Consider the following 25794-nt stretch of genomic DNA (forward strand, 5'->3'; position numbering starts at 1 on the left):
AATATTATCTGTAAACATTTAAAAATCAGCACCTTGTACAATCAGAGGCAGAGAGAAACAGAGTGGTCACAAACCCTCAGGGAAAAAAAAAAAAGACTGAATATTTCAGGAGAAACAAGCTGGTGAGAAGCTATCAAACTCGAGCTGAGAAAACTATTAAGAATTTACTTGGCAAATCACATCAATTTTTTTCTTTTTCTTTTTTAAATAAATTACAGAAAAGCCAAAACTGCTTGCAGAATCTGCGTATAGAAATAGCGACAGTTAAATATCTTCACATGTAGGTTATTGGAAGCTGATCTTATTGCTGTGGATTTAGCACAACTTCTCATAGCCATATTCAGAGGGACTGGATTTCATGGGTCATCCAACTTGTTTGGACACATCCTAGCGAGAAGATACCTGCACCTATGGTGTGGTATTTACGTACCATTTGTAACTTATTTATACAGAACAACGTTTACCTTAACACAGTTGACTTCACACCGTTAAGATTAGCACCATTCATCTTCCAAACTCCAAAAGAAAAAGTTTCCAGTAACACTTAACATTAAGCGTTGCATAATAATGTTGAATCATTTATTATACTGTTCCATTATTGATCACAGAGTATTGATCACAGAATGCAGGGACATCATTAAGATGTCTACGATAATATTCTGTCGATTTATTATAGATGTAGAGCTTTTCATCCCTCAGCTTCCCATTGACCAACACATTAGATCCAAAGGAATATTTACAGGACTTCTTTGTTGTGGAGTTTGCAGTTTAGATTAAACCCATTCGATTCTAGTTAAGCACAATAATAAAAGCTTCATTATAAATAGAAGAACTTTCATACTGGTAGGTTGTCCTTTCCACATTTAAAAAAAAAAAAAATCACAGACCTCTGGCTATGCATCACAGACTGCACGCTGACGACCTGTATGCAAGTGACGATTCATTACATCTCAGTACACGCAGTACATGATGTATTTACCGTTGAAAGTAAGAGCACCATTCCATCAGTTAAGTGACTCCATGGCTAGTTACTAGCTTCTTAATCTTTTATAAACCCTAAAGTGATATTTCTATAAAGTGAATTTTTCCTCACGAAGCACCAGTTATTTAAAAAAAAAAAAAAATTGATATATACACACAAAATCTATGCAAATAACACATTTCAGACTCTGTGGCTCCTGAAAGCTCGGACGAAACAAAGACAATTGATATAAACTAATAGTATCCATTCCATCAGGACGAGGAAGTGTTTCTTGCACTTCCATAACATTCAGCCATTCTAGCCTAGGCGTGTTGTCTGGAGGAAATAAGGGGCTGACTATAGCTTTAAAGAAAAGGTGCTCAATACATCAGTTAGGTCTAAATCAATGCTTAACAGTATAATAAATCAGTAATCCAGGCTCAAACAGAGCAAACAATACCTTTCAGAAACACTGAATGATTAGGAAAAGGTTTTTTGAGAATGATTGAGAATGTTATTGACTGACTTGTGCTCTTGATTGTGAGATTTTATAAATATATATATATATAAAAAAAAAACTTTGCCAGAACATAGTGGGACCCAGTACTTAACAACAGGAAGACCATCTAACTGTCCAAACATTTCCTTCCTACAGTGATAGTCTGGCAAGGAGCTGCTCAAAAGTTGTGAAGATTTCTAAAAGAACAAAAACAAACATCAAAAAGTTCCCTGATTCTGATTTCTACTCCATTTGAAATCTTTGTTCATGCATACGACAAACTCAATACACAAATCACCAACATTTTAGGACACCTAAACAATTCAGTGTAATTTCAAGGCACCGCGAGTTAGATACTGTATCTATCCGTTCTTTGTCCTTTTAATACTTACTTTTTTTTTTTCATTTAATTTATAGAAACTGGATTCACTGGCAGTCCAGAAAGTACAGGATACCTCTGTAGATGCTTTTGTTGGCAGACAAGTGACTTTGGTTTACAAATAGATCAAAACACCTCAGCATGATGAAGGCCTGTGTAGCATAGTTAGTCCAGTTTATTAGGTAGGGCTGATTTATACCGATTCCTCAAGATACAAGTAAGCATGTGTGTGAAAAGGTTTATAGGTAAAGAGTAGTCGGGCGCACTCTGATTGGTTGAGCAAAGAATTGTATCTGGTAGCATTGACACTAGAGACCCGAACTAGAAGACAATGAACACACTTGTAAAACAGTATTGGAGAATTCTCTAATCTGTATTACATCAGCACTGAGAGCAGTATTGGCTATAATTTAAATGACGGGTTTGTATTTAACCACTTTAATAGTATCTTAAAATAAGAATTTTTAATATCATGAAGTTTTATGCAAAGACACATTTAACACACTTTACACACTACGCTGTTTCTTAGCAATGACCAACAGTGGTGTTTGTTATATTACCTTAAGAGGCTAGTGATGCTACTACTGTTTATGGCTGCTGCAACATATGAGATAACGATAACAGGAACATGTTGCAAATAAACCTCGGTGGTATTAGAGGAATGAATAAACTTTGGGACGTGCCGTTATTGGAAAAGAATCAACTCCAGGGTAGTAACGGTAAATCCACTTCACGTCAGGTAGCATCACACCATGCCGATGTTGATTATTTCCTATAACAGCACATCCACAAGTCTTGTGTACGCTACTTTACATGATCGTCTACAAGTTATTACAAAATAACCAGTGAAAAAAAAGAAAAGTCTGGGGTGTAGATAAAAATAAATAAATGAAGGCATAATACTGAGGTGAGCAAAATCACTTCATCTAGTCCAGTTGCTGCTTCTGTGCTACAGTAAAATCCTACACTGTTTTGGGACGCTCACCACTGACCCACATGCCCATAATATGTGCAATTATCTGCGCAAAATGCCTGCGGTTTTGCAAGCTCAGTATAAATCAGCCCATATACAGATCTGGTACCTAATAAACTGGTGCTGAACCCACGGTTTACTGTCAGTTTGGTCCAAAGGTTGAAAGACGTTGAATGGTTGCAAAAAAAAATAAAAAATAGAACACTGTAAAAAAAAAAAAAAAATTCTATAATAAAAACGTTCGGTACACTGGAAAACAAACAGCCCATTAGACAGTGACTGATCTCTACTAAACTGGAAGCTGTAAACAAGTGAATATTCAAGTTACTGTCAAAACATGAATTCCCAGAGTTTGCCTGTTGGTCAAGAAAAACAATGACAGAAAAGACAGAAGTGTAAAAAACTACTAGAAATATCCAAGTTGGCAGATCACCTTGTCCTATAAAAGCCAGTATCGAAACGTATTGAAACGTCATGTGGAGAGAAAATTCCTGAAGAGTGTAAGGCATTTGTTCCAGAGGTAGACAGATTCATGGAATTTCCATTTCACGTTCGATGCCCACATACTTGAGAGCGTCTGCTTGACTGTATCTAAAAAGGAGGAAGGAAAAACAGGATAAATAATAATGTACAGGTTGGGAATGCACAAAATGTTCTGCTTATATAGAGTGCTGAGACATTTCATATGCAGGGGTTCATGAAAAAGTTTGATTTCTGTCTTTTTAAACTTAAGACTCAGGGTCATTAGCTTGTGCAAGCATCACTAGCATCACATGAAGAATCGTTACCGCGAATAAAAAGGTGTGTCTTAAGCAGCAGACTATTTCAACAGTCAGGGCACATGACCAGGGAGTTGGCCATTTTAAGGAAGGAGTGAACTGGAATGTTCACGCTAATAAAATACCACAATGCACCACAAAAACCAGGGGCACTAATACTATGCTTGCTTCTTAAAATTTCAGTCTTAGCTTGAAAAACAAGCTCTCAGCCAAATTAGTCTTCAAATGCAGATTAGATTAAACTGGATTAAAATTAAATTAGTAGGTAATGTTGAAGTTTTCAATGTTTTTGTTGCACATAAGGAATTGCACACAAGCAAATCACAGACATGGATCACATGCTGCACAAAGATTAAGAGAGGTTCTTAATGAAGCATGTCAAAAATTCAAATATTGCATTCTCATGTAAATAAACTTGAGAATTTGTCGGCCCTGAGACTGTCGGTAACTCACTATGATGGATGGTTGCTTGCTTATTTCATAAGAAAATATTGCAGAAAGACAAACAACAAAAAATTTGGAGGGAAGAATTGTATGTCAGATTCAGGCAGCAATGATCGACTGTTCTGCCAAGAGCAGTGGAGGCATGGGGAAAAGAAAGGTTCTTTTATACCATGTGTCATCAGGAATCATGAGCTGGTCATAATGAGACACAGAAAGGTTTGAAACATGAATTGCATTCTACTGAGTGAACACATCTACATGTAGTAAACCTGTCTATGATGAAGTGTAAAGAAAGTTAAAGCCATCAATTACCTGTAGTCAAAGAAAAGCTCCTCCCCAGTTTGTATGGCTCTCTTGGCAAAAATGCCTATTCGGTGATCCCCATTAACCATCATAACTAAACAGGAGGAAAAAATACAAACTTATTTCTGTAATTCAGCGAGCATACATCATGCAGGATGCATGTCGAAATCAGCAGACACTAGCCATTAAAATATGTGGCGCAGTAGTTTACATTCAAATGATTTCATAATCAAACTGAAACCATGTCCTTTAGATTATCACTCACCGTCTACCCAAGTCTGACACTCTTATTAGCTACGTTAACTTTGAATCTCCAGCAAAATTAAGACGCAATCTTCAGAAATCTAACATACCTTTGTTAAGATTATTGATATTCGGTGTTACGAGAACACTGTACTTTTAATTTTTGTTCGTCATTGTTTGTGATGTCTTACCTTTTGCATAGCAGTTGGGGTTGACAGAGTGATTGGCAAACCTGATCTTGTTGCCTTTCCTCGTAGCATCAACAACAAAATCTGAAGGAAAAAAAAAGTTATACAAATACTGCAAAAGAGCACAAACTTGTAACATGAGAGAGAAGGAATCGACCTACCGTTGTTAAGGTTGAACAAGAAACTACACATGTATTTGTCATAGACCTTTCCTCTGCGGTCAGCCTCATCCTGGGAGATGATCTACAGAAAACAGAAAAAGATAATAGTAAACAAAAAAACCCCTGATACTTATGTAGTTGTTAGGATCTGCTCAAACACTGCAACAATACAGAAATGACATGAGTTAACGGAGTTACAGGATAGAGTTTGACTAGAGTTAGAATAAAATACAAACAATGCATATTTCTTATATTTTATTTTATGGTTCTGGTGTAACTATGCCGACACTGAGCCACAGGGTTAACTAATCTGGGTTAGAAATGTTAACTAATGGTGAATTTAGTGCAAGAAGTGAGATCAAGAATGCTATTATTTATGCTCATGAAACAAATAATGCTACCATTGTGCAAAATAAACAAACACCAACACACAATCGTTAATGCTCATTACTGAGAATTTAATTTGATTTTAACTGCATTAAGTTGTTTTGGCCAAAAAAAAAATAAATTTCAGAACTTATTTTAAATGCTATAGGCATTGAGGAATGCCTGATGAAGCTTTCAGAAATACAACCTACATGTAAGATTTGGCAACAGAGACAATTCTAAAATGATGCTGAATGCAATTTCATTAGTCATTACTAATTCTTAAGTAGGAATAAAATTTCTCATTTAAAATACAACACACACAAAACCACATTTTTAATGTTATTTATATGAGCACCATGCTGCGAGCAAGAACAGAGAAACCATTTGTCAGCACACCATCATCTTTGTCAGTCTAAATAACTGAGTGGCTGGTTGTGTGTTTTAGCTCGCCATTGTTATACCTCAATGACCTCATCCTGGATAATGACTGTATACATGATTTAACAACATGGCAGAAGTTGGTCTGAATTGGAGGAAGTGTCTCCAGAGCAGAGACCCTGAAGACAAAGTATGAACAATAGGCAAAGCCTTTCAGACAGTGTAGGTCAAGGACATTGGTTAGAGAGCTAAAATAGTGCAAACCAACAAGTACAATACTAGTAATTACCTAATATATAAATGCTTGATAGTTGCTAATGTAAGGCACCAGCTAATAATATTCTGGTGAACTGCAGTCAAATTTTACACCTAACTAACTCTTACCTAGGTCTGATACTTGCAGTAAACAACATCCATTGAATCCAGACTGCTCTTAGCGACTGATGACGTAATACCCACACGGCCAATCAGAAAAAATGAACGGCTTTGTCATTCGTTTATTCTAATTTAGGACTTTTCCTCTTTTGTGTTGATCCGTTCGGATTCTGAGATTGGCCAATTTGAACAAGCCATTTTGAGTGTATATGCAATCATTTCGTTCAAACACATTGGTTTACTAGTTTGAACCTAAAGCCACACCCAGCCTTATCCACCACAGAAAATCATCCAGCTGTATTTAGTCATCAATCGGAGCACACACGCACACCTCTACAGCATTAGAATCATAAAATGTGTACATAATGGCATATGAGCAGCTGTTATTTCCAGGATTAATTCATTCGTTTATTCTAACTCTTCATGATGTGCTCATCACTGTTACTGGTAAAACCTTTACAAATAGTGGAGCTTGCTTTTAAATGCACTCACCTCTCCACAGTACTCGGAAATGAACTCGTTCTTTTGAACTGGCTCTTTGATGAAGATGCCCCATCCGGCCACGTCAGATGGTGCCAACAGTAAATGCTAAACACAAACAGGATTGAAGGAGACAAATCTATGATAAACAATGTTGTAGTGTGATAAAAATATCACATGGTTTTCATCCATTCGGAATCCTAATAAACATAGATATGATATGAAGTCCTGTGCAATTTGAGGAATTGGGGTTATATAATTCGAGAACAAATATATTTAAAAATTTTGCACCTTCTTGGCACCTCTCTGAATGCTGCAGTTTTTGCAGGACACATTTTTACTGTCCCAGTGATCTGCAGCTCCGCAGGTGAGACAGAGGTCGGGGTCACACTCACGCACGGCCAGGTAACATGGACACTGCTTTGTGTTACACTGAGCCTTGCAGCGGCAGCCCGGGAAACGATTCTGACCTGCACACAGCACACAAAACATGGCTGAAAATACTAGTGCATATAACATGTTACAATATGCTATACGGTGTTGAAAACAGGGTGGCCTTAACTTCCCACGATTCTGCTTTAAACATTAACTTTAAACAAATTTCCCTAAATAAATAATTGGATGCATGTGTGTTTTACAAGTTGTTTAGATGGTGACAACTTTTAAATGTCAAATTGTAAACAGTCTCCACAAGATATTTAATTGGATTTGTTCGTCTGGGTCTTGATGAACAGTCTAAACTCACACTCCGAGCTGCACTGGCAGAACTTCTCACAGAAGTTTTGAGCAGTGACACACGGGCAGGAGCTGTCACAAGGTTGCCTCGGGTGGTCACAGGGCTGGTAGTTGTAGACGTGATTAGAGGAACCGTCTGTGAGGAGAACAAGATGTAAACATGTATCAACACACCACCACATCATTTCTGTTTATGGTACACTTGTCTTGATGTATACCAATTAAAGACCCTGCATAGTGGTAATTAATTAGACTGATATGATGATTTGATCGATAACTAATCAGAAACTACACTATAATAATTTTCAGTAAAGCTTCACCGATTTATAAAAACATGCATCAACTAAACGTTGTGTGAGAATGATTCATCTGTCTTAAAGGAGGTTTGAATCTCTATTTTTCAAACTCATTTAAATAAAGTGATTTACTTTGTATTGAAATGAAAGATGTCTACGTATGCCTCTTTTCCACCAAAAAGAACCGAGTGCCGGTTCAGAGCTGGTGCTGGTTCAAAGTTGGTTCTACTGGTGAACCTTCTAAGAACCGGTTTGCTTTTCCACTGGCTAGAGAGCCATCACGGAGCCGAGTCTGAGGTCACTGTATACAGGTCACGTTTCCCAGCGCAGCAACGGCAAACACAAACAACAACAAGGGTGGATGTTGCTTTACTGTTAATGCTCATGGCTTTGTGAACCTACATTAGCATCCAAACACAGCGAATTCAACGTCTCCGTGCAGCTCCGTGTAATTTGTATAAACGGAGGTTGTAATCGAGAAAGTACATAACATTATTTTATCATTAACACAGAAAAAAATTTAGCCTTAGCATGCAGCTACAAACTATCACGTGTGCCGAGAATGTATCATATTGCGGTAAAGTAAAAGTGTATTAAACATTAGTAAACTTTAGGTACATTATTAAATGCGCTAACAGTAGCCCTGCCCACAGCCCCGCCCACAGCCCCTAACGCAAGCGGTTCTTAAGTCTAGACCAGCAACTGCAGTACAGCTATTGGTGCTACTTAAGAACCACTTTTCCTGGTTCAGAGCCGGTGCTTTGGCTGTCGAAACAGAAAGAACTGCTTCTAAATTAGGCTCTGGCTCCAAACCAGCATTCAAACTGCCTCAGTGGAAAAGGGGCATTAGTTGCCTGCTGTTTGAATATGTGATTCGTATGATGAATAAAATGTTCACATGGTTTTGGAATGAGAGATGGACACCACTGCAGTACAGTGTTTTCCTGAAAAACTACAAGTCTTCTGCTTTACTTTCGCAAACGCAAAACTATTAACTCCAATAAACAAAGTTAATAAACAAACAAACCTTTCTTTAGTTGAATTTTTCGACAGTGTGTTGCCCACAACCTAGAACAGAAACAGTAACTTTTACTTTCATTTAAATACGAGTCTAACATTGATTTCAAATTTCTTTGTATAATATTAAACTTTTTGTATTAGTTTTCTTATGTACTGTAAAGCTGCTTTAATACAGTGTCCATTGTTTAAAATGCGCGATACAAGTAAATTTTAATTGAATTTCATTTCAGTGGAAATACTACAGGTGAATAAAAAAAGAAAAAGGATGCAAATGTAAGCATCCGCACTTGAACATACCTGTGTTTCCTCTTCTTCTTTCTTGGAGGTGTGTCTTCGTCCTCAGCAGGTGCACGTGCAATGATGCTGGATTCCTTTACCCTGAATTCATACACCTAGCAAATGAATCAAAAGACTTATTAAATATGAACAGTTTGCAAATAATTCTTTAAAATAAGAGCCATCTGAAATCTATGTACTGTCCCACTCACCTGTCTGCAGGTCTTGGAGCCAATGAGACGAGCGATAGCACAGAAGTTGTCATAGTAAGTGCCGATGAGTACACGGAAAAGGGAGGCTTCTGCTCCGCTCCAGTCGACGTTTTCAGGAGGATCGGGAATCTTCAGTTTCACTGGAGTCTGGCAGCGGGAATTCGCCTCTACACATAAAGCAATATAAAAACTTACACAAAAATGAATACATAACAGCTTAGAGAAACATGTGCAGTAACATGTCTGCTGCTACACCTGATGCTTAACTGTGATTGGGTGTCTGTCTGTGGCATTAAACCAGGAGTTTTCAATTCATTCAAAGCACAAGTGCTTCAAGCTTTAATTTAGCTTTAGGGTTCTAAGATTTTACAGAAATTCCAAGAAGACTATAAGAAATCCCAAATAGCTTTACTGTGTATGCTACAATATCAAATCCTCATGCTTTTTTAAATATACTTTGTTCTAATTGTATTCTGAGGTCAGGGACTCTTCAAGACATGAATACAATAACCTCTTCCTTGCGTGGAATTGAGCACAGTACTCTTTTGCTCTCAGTATTGTACTCTTCTTCATGAGAAGGAGGGTACTGTGCTCCCTAATAGGTAGAGTACCTGATTACCAGTATAGTGCGAGTTAGTCCTTTTGTTTTAATAAATGCCATTTTGATACTGTATGTTGTATGTCCTTAGTCTTTGCTAGGTTTCAATATCTGGTGTTCTCTTCGCAACGATTTGGGTCTTTCCATCGCTTTGGGATTTCCAAATAAATGATGCACTGGGCCTGACTACGTTGGGAAACATGAAAAAGCTGTACGCAGACATATGTAAACAAATCGGTTTTAGAAGTATCCTCTACGAATGTTACAGTGTTGGGCAGGGCATAATTGACGAAACATGAGATGAATAAAAACTTATGGTGCTCTTTGTATAGTGGAAATCACTGCAAAGGTTTTAAGCTGCGTAATTTGACTTCAGTTCCAAGTAAAGAAGCGTAAATACGCATGATATCTAAACCCCTGCTGATCTATTAGAGGGGTGTTAACTCATACCTGAAGAGCTTGTGGTCTCTTCCTTCTTGTCATCATCATCTTTATCATTGCTGTCGTTGGTGTCTGTCCCTCCCTCTCGGTCGCTGTCTGTGTCTTTGGTATCTGCGTTCACGGTTGGTGTGCTTGGCCTGCTGCTGTTGGCAACTCTGCCTCTGCGTCTGGCTGTTGAACGCTTCAGCGGGGTTTTCGCTCGTTCAGCCACCACACCAGCTGCATACTCCTTCACCATGCCATCCTGATGTGCATTTCAGTTTGTGTTAATTTTGTAAAAGTAAAAAAAAAAATAATATATACATCAAAAGTTAGTATTAATGCTTATATTCATGTTATTTAAAATGAATTCATTTTTCTTCCTTCCCATTTTTCTTTTTTCATTCTACTTTCTAAATCTATGGTTTTCAGAAAGAAAGGAGTAAGGGGTTCACAAGGTTTTATTTCATTACAAATCACAATCAGAATCATAACATCTGAAATACTTCTATTTATATATAGTAATTATTAGCAGGTTTGCCGTCTTGAGCCATAATGCTTAACATAATCCTTTTAAAATAAAGTCTACTTAAAGATGTGTTCTCTCTGTTCTCTTGATAGAATACTTCATATACCATTTAAACAAATAAGGCTTTCTGCCCTGAGTGTTGACGTCATATGTCAGGTAGTAAGAGGCAAAAGTATACGAGTAAACAAGGACATGATAACTAAATTGACATTCATTTTCCTTACCTGAACCAGGTACATGTAGCAATCAATGCTACATGGCTTGTTCTCTACCAGATTCTCCAGGTTCTTGCGTTTGTAGGTGTTTGGAGTTGCGTGAAAGGCTGTATGGAAAAGCACAAATCCATAATCACAAACCTTTTCTTCATTCTCTCATTGACACCATGTGTGGGAACAGAGATGAGACTCACGATGAAGAAAGCAGTCATATTTGAAGCAGCGTCTACAGAAGAGTGTATGGAAGGAGTGCAGGCTTTGTTCTCTCTGGACCGATTTGGCGTTTGGGCCGTCAATGTTGGGTGTGCACTCGGGTGGAAGGGTACCTGGGAGCTGCTGCTCAGTCAACTCCTTATACCTGTATATAGTTTAAAGGGGAAAGCTTTACTGTTCGTCATTATTTACTGCCAAAATTTTCACTGCATGCTTGTCCAAGGTGTAAGAGATTATATGTGGAGACAAAATATTATTTCATTGGTTTAAAACTTTGGTTCCCAAACCAATCATCTGCAGCCCCTAATCACATCTAATCATCTAGATCTAAATCTAATCACAATTTAGTTAGACACAATCACAATTGTGCCAATTATTCTTTGTTCTGTCGTTTGTGTGTGTGTGTGTGTTGATACTCTGGACCATTTTGGGAGACACGTTTTAAATTTAAGTTTTGTGCTTAAGCACTCATGTACATGTAAGTATTGTACTTATTTGTTTTAGACTAATTTATTTATTTCTACTGATATTGAAATTACAGCATTGAAAACTGACATCAGTACAGCCATTCTGATCTGAAACTATTGGCTATATTTGACCAGATCAGGCAAAAATAATTATCAGAACTATATTGATGATGGTTCACAAAACACAAGATGATCTAATCGCAGTAGGATTTTAGGTAAACTCACTCTCTCTCAGTGTACTATTACTTTTCATCTTACTTATTTAGCTTTTTTTGTACCATCTTCAATATGGTGCCTGAGTACAGCAAGGTTTTATATTGAGACAATTTATATGAACTAATGTGAAATATTTATGCTGCGTGAACAAAACTCGTCAGCACTCTCGACATGATGACTTACTTTTCTTTGAGCTCTTCTGGTGAACCTTTATCAGGGAACATGGAGGAGATCGCATCAAAGATTTTATCAGACGGGAACTTTTTTGAAAAGTCACGACTTCGACCTATGAACGCAACAACACCAGCATGAACAAGTTTAGGAGCACAAGACATTTTAGAGAGTAAAAACAGCACAAACAATACTCTGGCATTTCAGTGCTACTGTTCTCTAATAATAAGCTTTTCTTCTGAGTATAACAAGCATGCATAAATAAATAAATAAATAAATAAATAAATAAAAAATTTTTTAAAAATGTGCTGTTTTTACTGGCTCTGAAAACCAGCACCACTTGTTGGTGTAGTCTCATGGTGTTTGACCTGTTAAGCGTTTTTTGTTGCTGTAAATCAGCACTACGTTTCCTGAACTGAAGCCATTGCCACAAGCCTGGTCTTAATCACGGTCAAGCCTGAAATAATTTGTACCTCACTATAGCCTTATTGTAACTGCAGAGATAGCACAAATAAATGTAACACGTGCCTTTGAGACACAAACATATATTTAACGCCTACTAATGCTTTTAATACACAGTCATATAAAAAAAAAATACAACTCTTACTCTCAGAGTTAAGAAGCTGTTCCTTGCGAGAATCTTCAGCAATGTCTTTCGCATCACAGTTTTCTAGTTTGTAATCATGTTGGTCATCATCATCATCATCATCTTCATTGTCACTGTACTGATTGAGGGCATTCACCAGCTCCACAAAGATCTCATCATTTATAAAGCCACATTCTGATAAAAAAAAATTTTAAAAAAGGAGAAGAAAAAAAGAGAGACCATAAAATCCTGGCAACTGAAATCTGAGCATTACAGCAGAAATGCATGCTAATAACTACACTTTTTTTAAGGTCAATTTGAAATACATTTCTCAAGAGACAGATAACCTGTTTACAGAAGGCATTAAAAAGGGAAGTAATCACAGCATGAACCTTTGAATACTTTTTTTTTTTTATTGTTAGGGTAATATTGTTGCACAATTAGTGGCTATAAAAATAACTAGAACTACCGTTTCTCTCAGATCTCAATAGTCATAATTTGTCTTTTTTTTATTTGATTAGAAAATACTGAAGGCAGATAAAAAAATATTTTGCAGTATTATTGTTTTTTTCTTTCAATTTTTAGGTAAAAGGTGATCCACAATGATAATGCAGTACAGACGAACTAAAATCATACTTTGGGGACAAAAAGACTACATTCTGTCTACAAGATCAACTGTCCTTACCACCCATTACTATGCTTAACAAGATAAATATTACTTGGGGGAAATCATTAACAAACCTCTATCTCCATGAACTTTGCCATCATAGTTTTTAATAAGCTCCTCAATAAAAGTGCCGTCCTGGTCCAAGATCTCGTCTCCCATGTAAGGGATGTTGTGCAAAACCGTCTCATCTTCGACCTACAATAAAAAGTACCCTGATTAGGTCACAGAAGCTGTACAGCTGAACTTGATTCTTTGCCAATTAATTACTTTACCATGAAATTTTGTTGGAGCGGTGACCAGGAATACATTACAGGTACAGAAGCTACAGCATTCAGGGTTTTAAGAGGAATGACTTGTCTGGAGAACTCCGCAAAGCCACTGTCTACTGTGCACTGAAAAACAAGAGTCATGTAGAACTTTAAACACTGCAATCGCACAATGTTACATCTCAATCGTTTGTTGCAAGAGAAGCTGAGTGCTAACCTCTCTTGTTCCACGTAATGAGCTCACGGGTGTCATGATGTGCACTGGCTGAATCCGCCGCAGTTTCCACTCCTGATTGAGAATGTCAGTGCGCTCTAAAATCTTCTGTCTGTTGGAGTTGAACATGCTCTGTGAAGACAAAAAAAATCTGAGCTGTTTCAGCACGGTTTCCTCATTACCTATGTTTTGGTTGTCATCCCCCTGAACACCAGCCAATGACTATACAATGAAACATATAGCTTCACACATTCTGAAGGTTTGGGTTGTCATCTTTCCCTTTGTGAGTTAGGCCTGAATTTTATGACACCAATCACAAACTAAACTCTTTCCAGATGTACTTTTCAGGTTTTTCTAAGGATAACTTTTGCAACATTTACAAAGCTATTCAACAACTTTACTGCTACACATGTCAGCTGTTATGCTCACAACAAAAAACTAGTGACAAGCCCCTATTGGCACCAAATAAAACCCCATGGGATTAGTCATGGCCTAATGGTTAGAGAGTCTGACGTGTAACCCGAAGGTTGTGGGTTCAAGTCTCGGGCCGGCCACAACTGAGGTGCCCATAAGCAAGGCACCAACCAACCCCCCCCCCCCCCCCAACGAACAAATTCTGAGTATGGGTCACCATACTTAGCCATATGTCACTTCACTTCACTTCACTTCTGTATAAAATGCATTCCAATGTCTCCAGAGGACATTTTTTTCAAAGGATGTATTTCTAGATATGCTTTCTAGTTCATACTGTTTCTTGGTGATTTTATGGTTGGGGAAGTCCTACCTTAACCTCATCAGCTCTTCTAAAGCGTTTCAGCTGGCGTAAACGCATGTACTCGGACTTCACTCTCCTCCTCCAGCACACTGGGCCTTTCTCCGATTTCTTCCCAGTCAAGCCCATGGTTTCCCTGCAAAAACACAAGCACAGGTTTAAAGGAAAAAAGTTAAATGAAAAAATCTGTGCTCCATCAAGCTGTTCACGTCTGACCAAACATACGGAGAGAGCTCCATTTTAGTGGAGGCGAAAGACACTGACTAAGTGTGAAGTAACACAAAATCATTCACAAGTACAAACTTTTAGGAGAGTTCATCAAGCTTAATCACCTCACAGAGACTTCTGCAGACTGTAACTAAAAGGTCAGTGCAACTGTCTGTCACGGTTTTTGCAAACTTAAACAGAACTTTGATATGAACATCACAGTAAAAAGCAGCAAACTTCGGGAGCACAAACACTACCCAAAGAAATGTGTCTACCTACATACTGTACTACCTGAAGAGCTCCTTCCAAATGGTACAGGGGTCTGGAAACAATTTGAAATTTGCAACATTGTGCAATGGTCAAACAACAGTACTGCTAAATTCTCAAATCTGACCGTTGATTATTTGCAACAGCTCAAGTGGTGCTCTAGACAGTAGTGCTGGCTGCAATGTATGAAAAAGTTTCATATTAATGTGCTCATTCTGATACAGGTTTATATGAACGTGCTGTTTCTATAGTAACAGCTTATTGACAAGAACGTGTGTGTGACATGGATTTTAAAATTTTACCCCAATTATAGACCATGTGATGTCCTTTTTTTTTTAAAACATATAGATATTATAAACATATTATAAGCATATGTTCTGAGTACATGTCTCATTTTATATATATAAATATATATACACACACAAATTTTCTGGGGGGCTTAAGTGCAGGAGATTATTATGATTTCACTGGGGCACCCTGAATTGTATTATTGAAATCCACATTGCATTTTTTAGAAAAAACAAATATTTATACATTGTTTGTTTATTTATTTATTTATACACATTTTTTTTTATTTTGCACCATACTTGGTTTGTCTTCCTTCAGACACCATGTTATTAGAAGGGCACTAGGAGCCAGATGACAGTTTGCTGCAACTAAAACCTACCCAAAGGCTTTGGGAAACATTACCATTGTAAATCTTTCAACACAATGGAATAAGAGTTTCACTTTGAACTCCAGGAAACGTCAAGGGCAAAAACAAATAGTCATGCAAAGTAGCAAAGTAGATATGTTATATAATTAATGAAATGTTTAGAAAGTAAAAAAATTAACAAAAGGCGCGTTGATGAAATATTAGGATTAGGATGAACTCTCCAATAGTGCCATTAAAGTCAAAGACCACGCAAACGGAAAGATTGTTAAAAGTAACAAGTAATGTATTATAAAAAAAATCTAAAAAAAAAAAAAAAAAAGAGTAAATTCTGCCTTAACTAGTTCCTGGGTGAGTTTCTTCATCCTTAACTCCACACTACACAATTAACTCGCATGTTTCTACAAAGTGAAACTTTCAAAAGCAAATTATAACGAACTGAACAAAATACTAAAAAAAAAATATACATATACAATCAATTAATTAAAAAAGCTTTTATTATGGAGATTGTTATTATTTATTGCTGACTAGCCTACAAGTACTTGACGAGCCTGATGTAGCTACAACAGCTGTAACAACACGTATATGTTTGTCATACCTTTGGAAGTCCAGTCCACATGAAACACTCAGCTATTCAGGGTTCAGAATGTAAACGAATCCGTCGGGTAAAGATTAGCAGTTAGCTAAGCTAAGCTAAGCTAAGCTAACTCGGCTAACTAAGCTATGAACACCGAAGGGGGGGTCGCGGCACCTCCGATACCGGCAAGCTCGCTAAACAAAGCCAACAAATCTCCTCTCAACCCGTTTCTATTTCCGAGCTCACACTCGTCGAGGTTCCTTCTAATAAATTATCGAAGACACAATAAAAATTAAAGATAAAATGAAATCGTCTTACAAATTTCAATATTTCCGTTGCTGTAACTATTCAAACCCGCTTTCTCTCTGCTCTCTATCTCCGCCCACTTTGGGGCGCTGCAGAATCAACGAGCGCCAAAACGAATTAACCAATCACAGCGTCCCACATTTAAGAAGCTGAACATGAGGGATTACGATAGGTAACAGGATGCACTGGAAACGTCCAATCAGACAGCGATCTACGTGAGGGGCCCTGAATGGGGGACATGTGGAGAAGTTGTCCTTTGTTCTTGTGTATTTGAAAGAACACAATTTTAGTGTATACATAAACGGACCCCTCACACGCCGGTATGACCTTTGTTCGCTTATAATTATCAAGCAAACTGTGGCATCGAAGGGCTTTTGTGTCTGTTTTTATCCTTATATTTATACAAATACAACATGTTTCCTTTCACTATATTGTATGATGTATGTCGCACCTTTGACATGTTGACATGCGCTCTTGGCATGTCATTATATTTTACAACCCATTCGTTTCATTTTAGGATCACAGCCTTAATGTAAACACGTCAGTTTTTTTATCCTTGTAGCCTTTAGTCTTGGGTTCATCCGGTGTGTTAGGCTCCGCCCATTTCCCGTGACGTAACAAGCACAACGTCAAATTAGTGATTACGTCATTCTGCTGTCTGAAGTGGATTCCCCTTAATTGATTTTAGGAAGCTTTTACGATTTTATTTCCATTATTATTATTATTATTATTGATGATGATCCAGATGGTCTTTGGATCTCTTTAATGTATTGTTTAGATTGACCCAGTTTTGCTTATAAACATACTTTCAACAAGAACCCAATAGCATTGTGTTGTCTCGTCAAAGGACTGAGATACCCCCCCGAGATACTTGTTTAAGCTCAAAGATTCTATCGTCAAATGTGTTTATTTCTTGCAATTTTTTTGCTTGTTAGAAAATTAAATGCAAGTATAAACAATACTGAACTGGTGGACAAATGAGTCTGGTTCCTCTCAAGTTTTCTTCCTCATATCCTCTCAGGGAGTTTTTCCTTACCGCCGTCACCTCCGGCTTGCTCATTAGGGATAGGTGTCTATATAGTATTTTAAATTTTAAGTTAATTTTTTAAAATTATTTTAAAACTTTAATCGTATATTTGTTTATTATTATTAATTTGTTTCTTTTTTCCTCTCTCTTCTGTAAAGCTGCTTTGAGACAATGGGAAATTGTTGAAAGCACTATACAAATAAATCGAATTGAATTTATAGGCGAGCAGAAAGCAGACATCAGTCCAAATACTGGGTCTCTTTTTAAACTTCATTTGTAGTGGAATGTACTAAAACTACTTGACTGGTAACACATTACTTCCAGTTTCAGCATCTCTCCATCTAGTCCGATCTTATTTGAAGTGCACAATATAACAAGAGCCATTTGTTTCCCCTTTTCCAATGTTTTTATTTAAAAAGATTTTGAAAAGAATAAACAGTGCTTTGGAATGAACAGATATTTCTGCTTTCAGAAACAATTGTTACTGCTAGATCAGGTCAGACACCTACAGGCTGCATTTTATCAGATTTCTTTACTTAGAGTTCGTCTTTCTTGTGTGATAATTTTGTTGCATGTTCTTCTACAAATTTGCTTAAACTCTCCAAATTTCTTTCACCACCTGAAAATTGAATGGGATTCTGTTTCTTGCTGCTCGGGGCAAAGTATATCGTAGGAAATCCTTCCACTTTGTAGGCGCCGTGAGGCACATCGTTGGCCGTGGCATCCATTTTGGCAATCACAAGATTCTTCTCATTTTTGTACTTCTTTGCAAGAGACAGGTATTCAGGCTCCATCTTCTTGCAGTGACCACACCATGGCGCATAGAACTCGATCAGGACATCCTTCTTGGTATCCATGACGATTTCATCAAAGGTTTTCCCAACGACAACCTTCACAGGTCCCTTGTTGTTCTTGGGAACGGGCTGTGATTTGACAATGGGCTTCAGTTTACCTGTCACAGAGTAATAATATACAAGGGTCACTTATTAAATACTAGGTAAAGGCTTGTAAATATGGTATCAAAATTTAAGTCTAATTTATTACCATCAAAAATGTTAAAAAAAATTTCATGTTAGACAAAAACAAAACTTACACTAAACCATTTTATTAACAACATACTCCTGGCTGTGGACTTTAAATGGAAAAGACTGAACACTAATTCACAGTACTGTTGTGTTCAACTAATATGTAGGATTTATATGCCTATTGTAGAAGCACATTAAATAGCAAATCCAGCAACAACTCACCTTTTTTAAAGGCGAGAACAAATTCCCGAAGCACGTCAGAGTCAAACTCCTCTGGCTCCATCGGATACTTCTTCCCTTCTTCACCAAGAATGCCGACGTTCACTTCCTCGCCGCTGTCGCTGAGGCCGAGGCTCTTCAGCTCGTCAGCATAGTCTTCCTCATCTGCGATAGCAAATGTGTACTCCGGGAAGTCCTTTGCCACCTCCAAAACTTTGCTCCTCCAGTACTGTGTGGCTGTGGGCAAAAAGCAAGAGCATTAAAACAGTTCTTGAGAAAAAATAACAAAAAATATAAATCCTGTCTAATGAATGTGAGTGGCACATCCTGATAATCAAGTAAACATCAGCTCTGGAGATAAATCCAATGCCTGTGGTCTTCCTTATTTTGTGCAAATTTGGCAGAAGTATGTTTCTCAGAGAAATCAAAGTTTAAATCAGTGTCTGATGTTATCCAAAAAGGAATGTTTAGACGCAGGTTTTCATTCCGCAGCCACACCTAATTCTACATGTGCGATCAGTTGATATTGGCTTTCGACAGAGTCCAGTGTAGCCTCTGCTCAATGAATGAAAACCTGCACCCACACCTTCTGTTTACAGGATTAGGTTGGACACCCATAGGTTAAAAAAAAAAGCAGAAATAGACACCTCTGATTTGACTCACAGTAGAGTTGACTTCAGAGACTTCAGGCCATGGCAAAATACTTTCATCCATTTTTGCAAGATGATTAAAGGTGGGGTCTCTGTTGTTTGAGAAATGCTTCAGAAAACTGCGTTGGGCCACCAAACAAAACAAATACAAAACTAATGTGTAGCCAATGAGCAGAAAGGGGTGTGTCTTTTCAATATGGCGGAGAGAGTGTTCAGTGCGCATGTGTGACATTAGCAGAAAGGTTTTAGCATTGACATGGAGGTTTAAAACAAAGAAAGAAAGCGAAGAAAGGCTTACAATAAGGGAAGAAGTAGGACATGTTAACATATGATCATCTTTCCATGGCTGGAGAGATTTGAAGGAGCAGGAAGGCCTGCGATGGGATGCCGAGGTTGCTTTTTTCCTTCTCGATAGGTGAGTAACGTTGGTTTTGCTTTGTTTCACAGAACTAATATATGCCTTTGTCCTTTACAGGATTATACTTGTGTGTCATTTTGCTTGTTTGTTTATCTGCAATCATATTGTTCTTCCATTCAGCTATGATAAAGACATTTCTTTCCATTAGTTGCCTGGGTTACGTATGTGTGGGAGGAGCTATCAGTACAGGGGTGGGACCCATTTGGGTTAGGGGTGTGTTTGTTTTTGTGATTTCAAAGATCAACACTGGCTTTCAAACAACAGAGACCACACCTTTAATAGAGTAAAATTTCCCACTTACCAACTCTATAATCAAAACTGAAGTCGACACCGTAATACACAACCACCAGCGGACGTTTGGAGTAGCGCTTCTCAGCATTGCTCTGTTTTCTGTGTCCCACTAATGGCAGTGTGTGTTTCTGAAAGAACTCTTGAACCTCTGAAGCAGATGTGGAATCCTAAGAACAAACACAAACTTAGAATATGCAACAACAAAAAAAAGGATTATATTCAAGAAAAGATTTTCTTGTCAAGATCAAGACAAACCGAGGGAGTACTGTATTGCACCTTATTTTAAAAAGCAATTTTGTATTTTAATTCCTTTAATTATATTACTTCTAATTCCTTTGGCTTTATTTTTCCTCTTTTAAACCTTAATTTTTGTTCCTGATTTAGATAATCACTCACTGTCCACTTTATTAGGAACAGGCTCAACTGAACTGGACAGATGAGGGTTTGAAAAACATTAGTCTTTTTTCATAATCATCATCTGTCCAGTGTGGGTGAGTGTGTATCTCTGGTGTGGAGCATGTTAAGATGCTTTTCTGCTCAGCACTGATGTAAAGAGTGATTACGAGTTATTTATTTGACTTCCTGTTAGCTTAATCCAGACTGACCTTTGCTCTCCGACCTCTCGTTGATAAAGAAATAGTTTTTCACACTGTTCTGCATAAACATAACATGCTTAAAGTCAAAGATTTTTCTCTATTCCGAATAATAACTGAAGCCCTCGACTGATGATTTAATGTTCTGCTTTTCTGATGCGTGACCGGCTGACTTGATAAGGATCAGCTATAGAGGTGTTCCTAATAAACTGGACAATCAGTGGAAGTCTCTACTTAATTGTCTTTTTTTTTTAATTTCCTTTTGACACATGAGGTTTTATGCATTAAGTCACTATACCATCATCCTCCTCCTCCTCCTAATCGCCACCGATTCACTTATTTAAAGAAACAAGGACTTACTTTGATGTTGAAGGTATGAGACGAAGGCTCATATTTCGACCTGAACTTCTCCGGCTGAAGCATGACGACCTGGGCGGGTGAGGCCTTCAGGAACTTAGCGATTTCATTAGTGAAAGTGTGGCGGAACTTGTAGTCATCTCTGAGGGTGTTGCCTAGAAACCAGGCAAGAATATCAAAAATAAGTTCAAAATTTCGACATAGATGTGCCAGTAATCACAATACAAAATCACAGACACCATGCATAACTTTGTCATAAGGTTTGAGTTTTACAATCATTAGAAGTCATAGCAGGATTAATGAGTAACTGTTCTGAACTAAATTTGGGCTGTTCAACAAATCTTTAACCAAAACAAAGCTAGTGTCTTGGATTTCACTGTATGTTTGAAAAGCTGCAGCATATAAAAGGGACCAAAAAAAATGATCATACAGAAGGTTAAAAAAACATTTTACCCATTTTGCCCTCCAATGTATTTTGTATAATCTTAGAATGCACGTTTGTAAGTAGTGTAATGTGTTACATGGTTATTTGTTTTGCATTATGTTCAAAATTTGTTGCATTGACCTTTATTATTAATTGTTAACCCAAGTACTGATGCTTCCTGTTCATTGAACTGTTAGAAATACTGTAGCAAGGCACCCAGTCAGTTTTTGGTGTAATTATGGAAAAAAGTTAACTACTTTCTGGGATTGCTGGTCAATTAATAAAAACGAATAGCTGTGCAATCCCTAGACTGTTCTGGTACTTACATGCTTCTTGATAGATCTCGTAGGCAGCATCGTCTTCGCTGGAGAACACGCCGACGATCACAGCATCATCTCCATCTTTCACCAGTTCCTGAATTTGTTTCAAGGCCTGCACCTGCTTGGACGGAGGTCCCGCTTGCTCGCTCATGTAATCAACAATACCTGGACAAAACCATTTCCACACCAATAAGCTACAAACCACATATAAAATACATTTGCAGCCCTGCAACATGTAACAAAAGTGAATAACACGAAGTACCATGTTGCTCCCGTGGTCCGTTGTAGTCAAACACTTTCCCCTTCCTAAAGATTTTGAGTGTTGGATATCCGGTCACATCAAACCGGGTGGCGAGATCACTCTCTGCAGTGGCATCGACTTTAGCCAGTTGTATAGGAGGAGTTCGAGTGCTGAGTTCCTTAGCAGCCTTCTCATACTCAGGAGCGAGTCTTTTACAGTGACCACACCTGTATATTCATGGACACAACAGATAATAAACAGATGCTAATTACACAGGTCAAATAAACAAGTAGTGCAAGAGAAATTCTCAGATGTCCTGTAAGGTACCAACCAGGGGGCATAAAACTCCACCAGAATGATGTCAGCATTATTAACCACATCATCAAAGTTGTCCTTTGTCAGCACCAGTGTGGCCTCTGGAGGAGGTTTCCAGTCCGGCTGTGCAACTTCTTTAACGCGCTCGACAATAGCTGAAACATTAAACCCAGCTTAATGAAGCAGTAAATATACTCGTTTTAGGCTTGATTTTTACTTCTGTTAGGCTTTTTTTTTTAATATTCAGTAAAGACTGATTCGTTTTACTTTACACCATGGGCGGTTCTAGACCTATAAAACTATAAGTACAATTTTTACTTTCGAAAAATTATTATTATTATTTTTTTATAACGTTAATCGGCGGAAAACCGCAAAGACCAAAAACCAAAAGCAGTGAAATTTCACTATTCTTATTACCAGAGTTGTAGCACAAACAAAATATTAATGCAAACAATCTATTCAATACTGAATAAAAATAACATTTATTGATTTGTTCTTTGTCTTGTGATTATTTTTTTTTTATTTCATTAATTGGACACACTGTTCTTATAGAATGCACACATACATGAACTGATTTGATTCAAGACTGGCATCATTACATTCATTCATTTTCTACCGCTTACCCGAACTTCTTGGTTCTCAGGCGTCATCGGGCATCAAGGCAGGATACACCCTGGATGGAGTGCCAACCCATCGCAGGGCACACACACTCTCATTCACTCACACACTACGGACAATTTTCCAGAGATGCCAATTAACCTACCATGCATGTTTTTGGACCGGGGGAGGAAACCGGAGTACCCAGAGGAAACCCCTGAGGCACGGGGAGAACATACACACACACAAAGAGGAGGCGGGAATCGAACCCCAATCCTGGAGGTGTGAGGCGAAAGTGCTAACCACTAAGCCACCATGCCCCCCGGCATCATTAAATCATGCATAAAATTTTGGTGTCCACTTTTGCCATTTTAAATAATTCCATAACTTTTAGATTACTATGTAGTCATATAATATATGATATAAAACTCTTCTTGTTTTAAAATTCTCACTGAGGGCTAAAACCCCCTAAAGATGAAATCCTAGAACCGCCCCTGCTTTACACCGTTAATATTTCAAACATTCCCATGAAAAATTTGCACAAGATCTATAGCAATGAAAACTTTGATATGTTCGGTTTCACAGACGAATTGAATTTTGTATTCTTTCTGTCCTTGGCAAGATATCTTCATTATTACACTACATTCTTGATTTGTGTGTTTAATATTTGGACTAAATATAGTTTAACATATTTACAAATGCAAGTGATCGTGTGATTGAGTTTTGAACTGATTTTTTTTTGTTTGAAACTGTGATAGTTTTAGTTTATTATTATTTCAATTTCAGATGGGTAGCAAATGGTGTTCAAAGTTTCAGTATCAGAACAGAAACAGTATTTTGCCTTCCTGTGTATTAATATTCTAACGTACATACTGCATGCATTCTTATTTGTTATCAATTTTCTCTTGTTTAAAAATGTAAGACAGTAGTGTATGTCATATCTTTTCTTTTTAAACTTTCTCAAATGCATTCAATTATACGACATCAAAACACATCACACAGCCGTACTCAAGAGAACACGCTCACCATTTTCGGTCCGCGCTCCATCATAGTCTACCGCCACTCCCTTTTTCAAAATTTTGATAGTAGGATATCCAGACACTTCAAATTTGCTGGCAAGTGCATTAGCCACAGTGGCATCTACTTTAGCTACAGGGATCGGAGGATCGTTTTCCTTGAGTGTCTGAGCGATTTTCTCATACTCTGGTGCAAACTGCTTGCAGTGGCCACACCTGTTAGGGAGGAGGGTAGTAAAAAAAAAGTAAACAAGTGATTGCACAGTGCCTTGTAGGGACCAATTCAACCTCTCAGTACACAAACTACAAACTTACCACGGTGCATAGAATTCCACCAGCACTGTGTCTTTATCCTCTATAAACGTGTCAAAGTTGGCATCAGTGAGAACCAGCACGCCATTTTCTTCTTTGACCTCTGTGCTGTCAATGTCGTCATCATCGTCATCGTCGTCGTCATCATCTCCAGTGTCAATATCACCGTCTTTACTCAGCTCCTCTCCTGAAATTCACACAACTCATTAGTTGGCTAAACAAAGTTTTTTTTTTTTTTAGAAGTTTGTCTGTTCAGTAATCTTATTCAATGCAATATAATTATAAAGCATACGCTTTTAATAAAAGCGTATTTTTAATTTTACATTTTTTTTTCAATCTCATCAGAAACTGCAGAATTTTGCAGAATTCACTCTGCAAAGAGTGTTCACTCATTTCTGATGAAATGAAATACAGACATCATTAAGGATTATTTCAGAAATAGTTCCAAAACACTTCTAGCATACAGTGATTTTTTTTAAAATAAGCCCCGGATAAGCGGTGGTAGAAGAAGAAGAAATCTTATTTTATTCATAAATCACAAACGAAACAAAATTGGTCATTTTGATTTTAAAATGTTCAGAGTCTTCCATTTCTATTTTTTTCTGAAATTTCTGCACTAATTCTTCTTTTCTTTTTTGCATGCAGTAAATAAAAGTAAATAAATATTTTGCATCACCCAAAAGCCTTAGAGAATTTTAAGCATTTGAGTAGCACAAAGAAAAACAGAAGTATTGCAGGACTAATGGTCAACAAACAATTAATAAATGCAATTTAAATAAGCATCAAACCTTTCACATTGTCGTTTATTCTGGACCTCAGAAAAAAATGTAATCTTGATTATGAAATATTTTCTTCCTAATTCTATCTGCATTGGACTTTTAATACTTTACAGCCAATTAAAAAATAAATAGCCAAAAATCTCTTCACTCATTAAAGAGCTTGTACAAGTTGAATCTTCTTGTAGTGAACACTCTTTATTATATATCACTAACCCAAGCATGTCCTAAAGAAAGGATCGTTAATGTGTTTACATTAGTCATGTGCAGTATTTACATGCTTTCCCAACCCTTTACACTACTGATCGTTTATTAGAGCAGGTCAAGCTTTATGAGCACAGCATTGAGATGATAATCCCAGCTCTTCCTCACCTTCTTCCTCTTCCTCTCCTGTGCAGATGGTAATGAACCCAAACAGCACAATCAACAGCAGCAGCTTCTTCTTCATCTCTCTGCCTTTTCCACAGGGCCTCGTGTCCTCTTCAAGCCTTCCCAGTTGTCCCAGCGCACTATTCCAGTAGCGTTTGGTTTATTTCAGAGTTTTGAACTCTATTTTAAGCAAAAGCTCTAATTTAATTTCGGCTTTTCCTGTGAACGCGACTGTGTACCTTTCTGATACGCCTTCGCTTGGCTACTGGGTTCCACACAGCGACTCAAACTTGTCTGACTTGCCATGCTGTGATTGGTTGGCTGACTTTGGGTTCTACCAATGAGAAGTCGCCACTCAAGCCCGTACGGCATGTACGTTCTGAGTTCTGATTGGATAATTGTGAAGTGAAACGCAAAACTATTGAAGGCC

General features: G+C 37.6%; 2 protein-coding genes across 3 annotated transcripts; both read right to left on the minus strand.

The window, feature by feature from the left end:
* Nucleotides 1-590: 590 nt before the first annotated feature.
* Nucleotides 591-16519, minus strand: ezh2 (enhancer of zeste 2 polycomb repressive complex 2 subunit). Of its 2 annotated transcripts, none has more exons than XM_047808457.1 (20): nucleotides 16427-16519; nucleotides 14418-14541; nucleotides 13637-13765; nucleotides 13426-13545; nucleotides 13228-13348; nucleotides 12508-12681; nucleotides 11913-12015; nucleotides 11028-11191; nucleotides 10843-10940; nucleotides 10120-10354; nucleotides 9072-9238; nucleotides 8881-8975; nucleotides 8591-8631; nucleotides 7278-7403; nucleotides 6824-7002; nucleotides 6545-6640; nucleotides 4931-5012; nucleotides 4773-4853; nucleotides 4348-4432; nucleotides 591-3403 (listed from the first exon to the last, which is right to left on the minus strand). In XM_047808457.1, exons 2-20 carry the CDS (start codon nucleotides 14532-14534, stop codon nucleotides 3343-3345), a joined length of 2274 nt encoding a protein of 757 aa, XP_047664413.1. In that variant the 5' UTR covers nucleotides 14535-14541; nucleotides 16427-16519; the 3' UTR covers nucleotides 591-3342. The 2 variants fall into 2 exon arrangements, with proteins under 2 accessions (XP_047664413.1, XP_047664412.1); XM_047808456.1 differs by having other exon boundaries at nucleotides 16130-16485.
* Nucleotides 16520-17828: 1309 nt separating this feature from the next.
* On the minus strand, nucleotides 17829-25657 carry pdia4 (protein disulfide isomerase family A, member 4). Its single transcript, XM_027176846.2, has 10 exons — nucleotides 25368-25657; nucleotides 24223-24406; nucleotides 23918-24123; nucleotides 22311-22449; nucleotides 22001-22206; nucleotides 21745-21903; nucleotides 20998-21149; nucleotides 20055-20211; nucleotides 18689-18922; nucleotides 17829-18393 (listed from the first exon to the last, which is right to left on the minus strand). The coding sequence occupies exons 1-10, from the start codon at nucleotides 25441-25443 to the stop codon at nucleotides 17978-17980; spliced, it is 1929 nt and encodes a 642-aa protein (XP_027032647.2). The 5' UTR covers nucleotides 25444-25657; the 3' UTR covers nucleotides 17829-17977.
* Nucleotides 25658-25794: the final 137 nt, after the last annotated feature.

The sequence above is a fragment of the Tachysurus fulvidraco genome, chromosome 25 (assembly GCF_022655615.1).
Source record: "Tachysurus fulvidraco isolate hzauxx_2018 chromosome 25, HZAU_PFXX_2.0, whole genome shotgun sequence".
NCBI classification, from domain to species: Eukaryota; Metazoa; Chordata; class Actinopteri; order Siluriformes; family Bagridae; genus Tachysurus; species Tachysurus fulvidraco.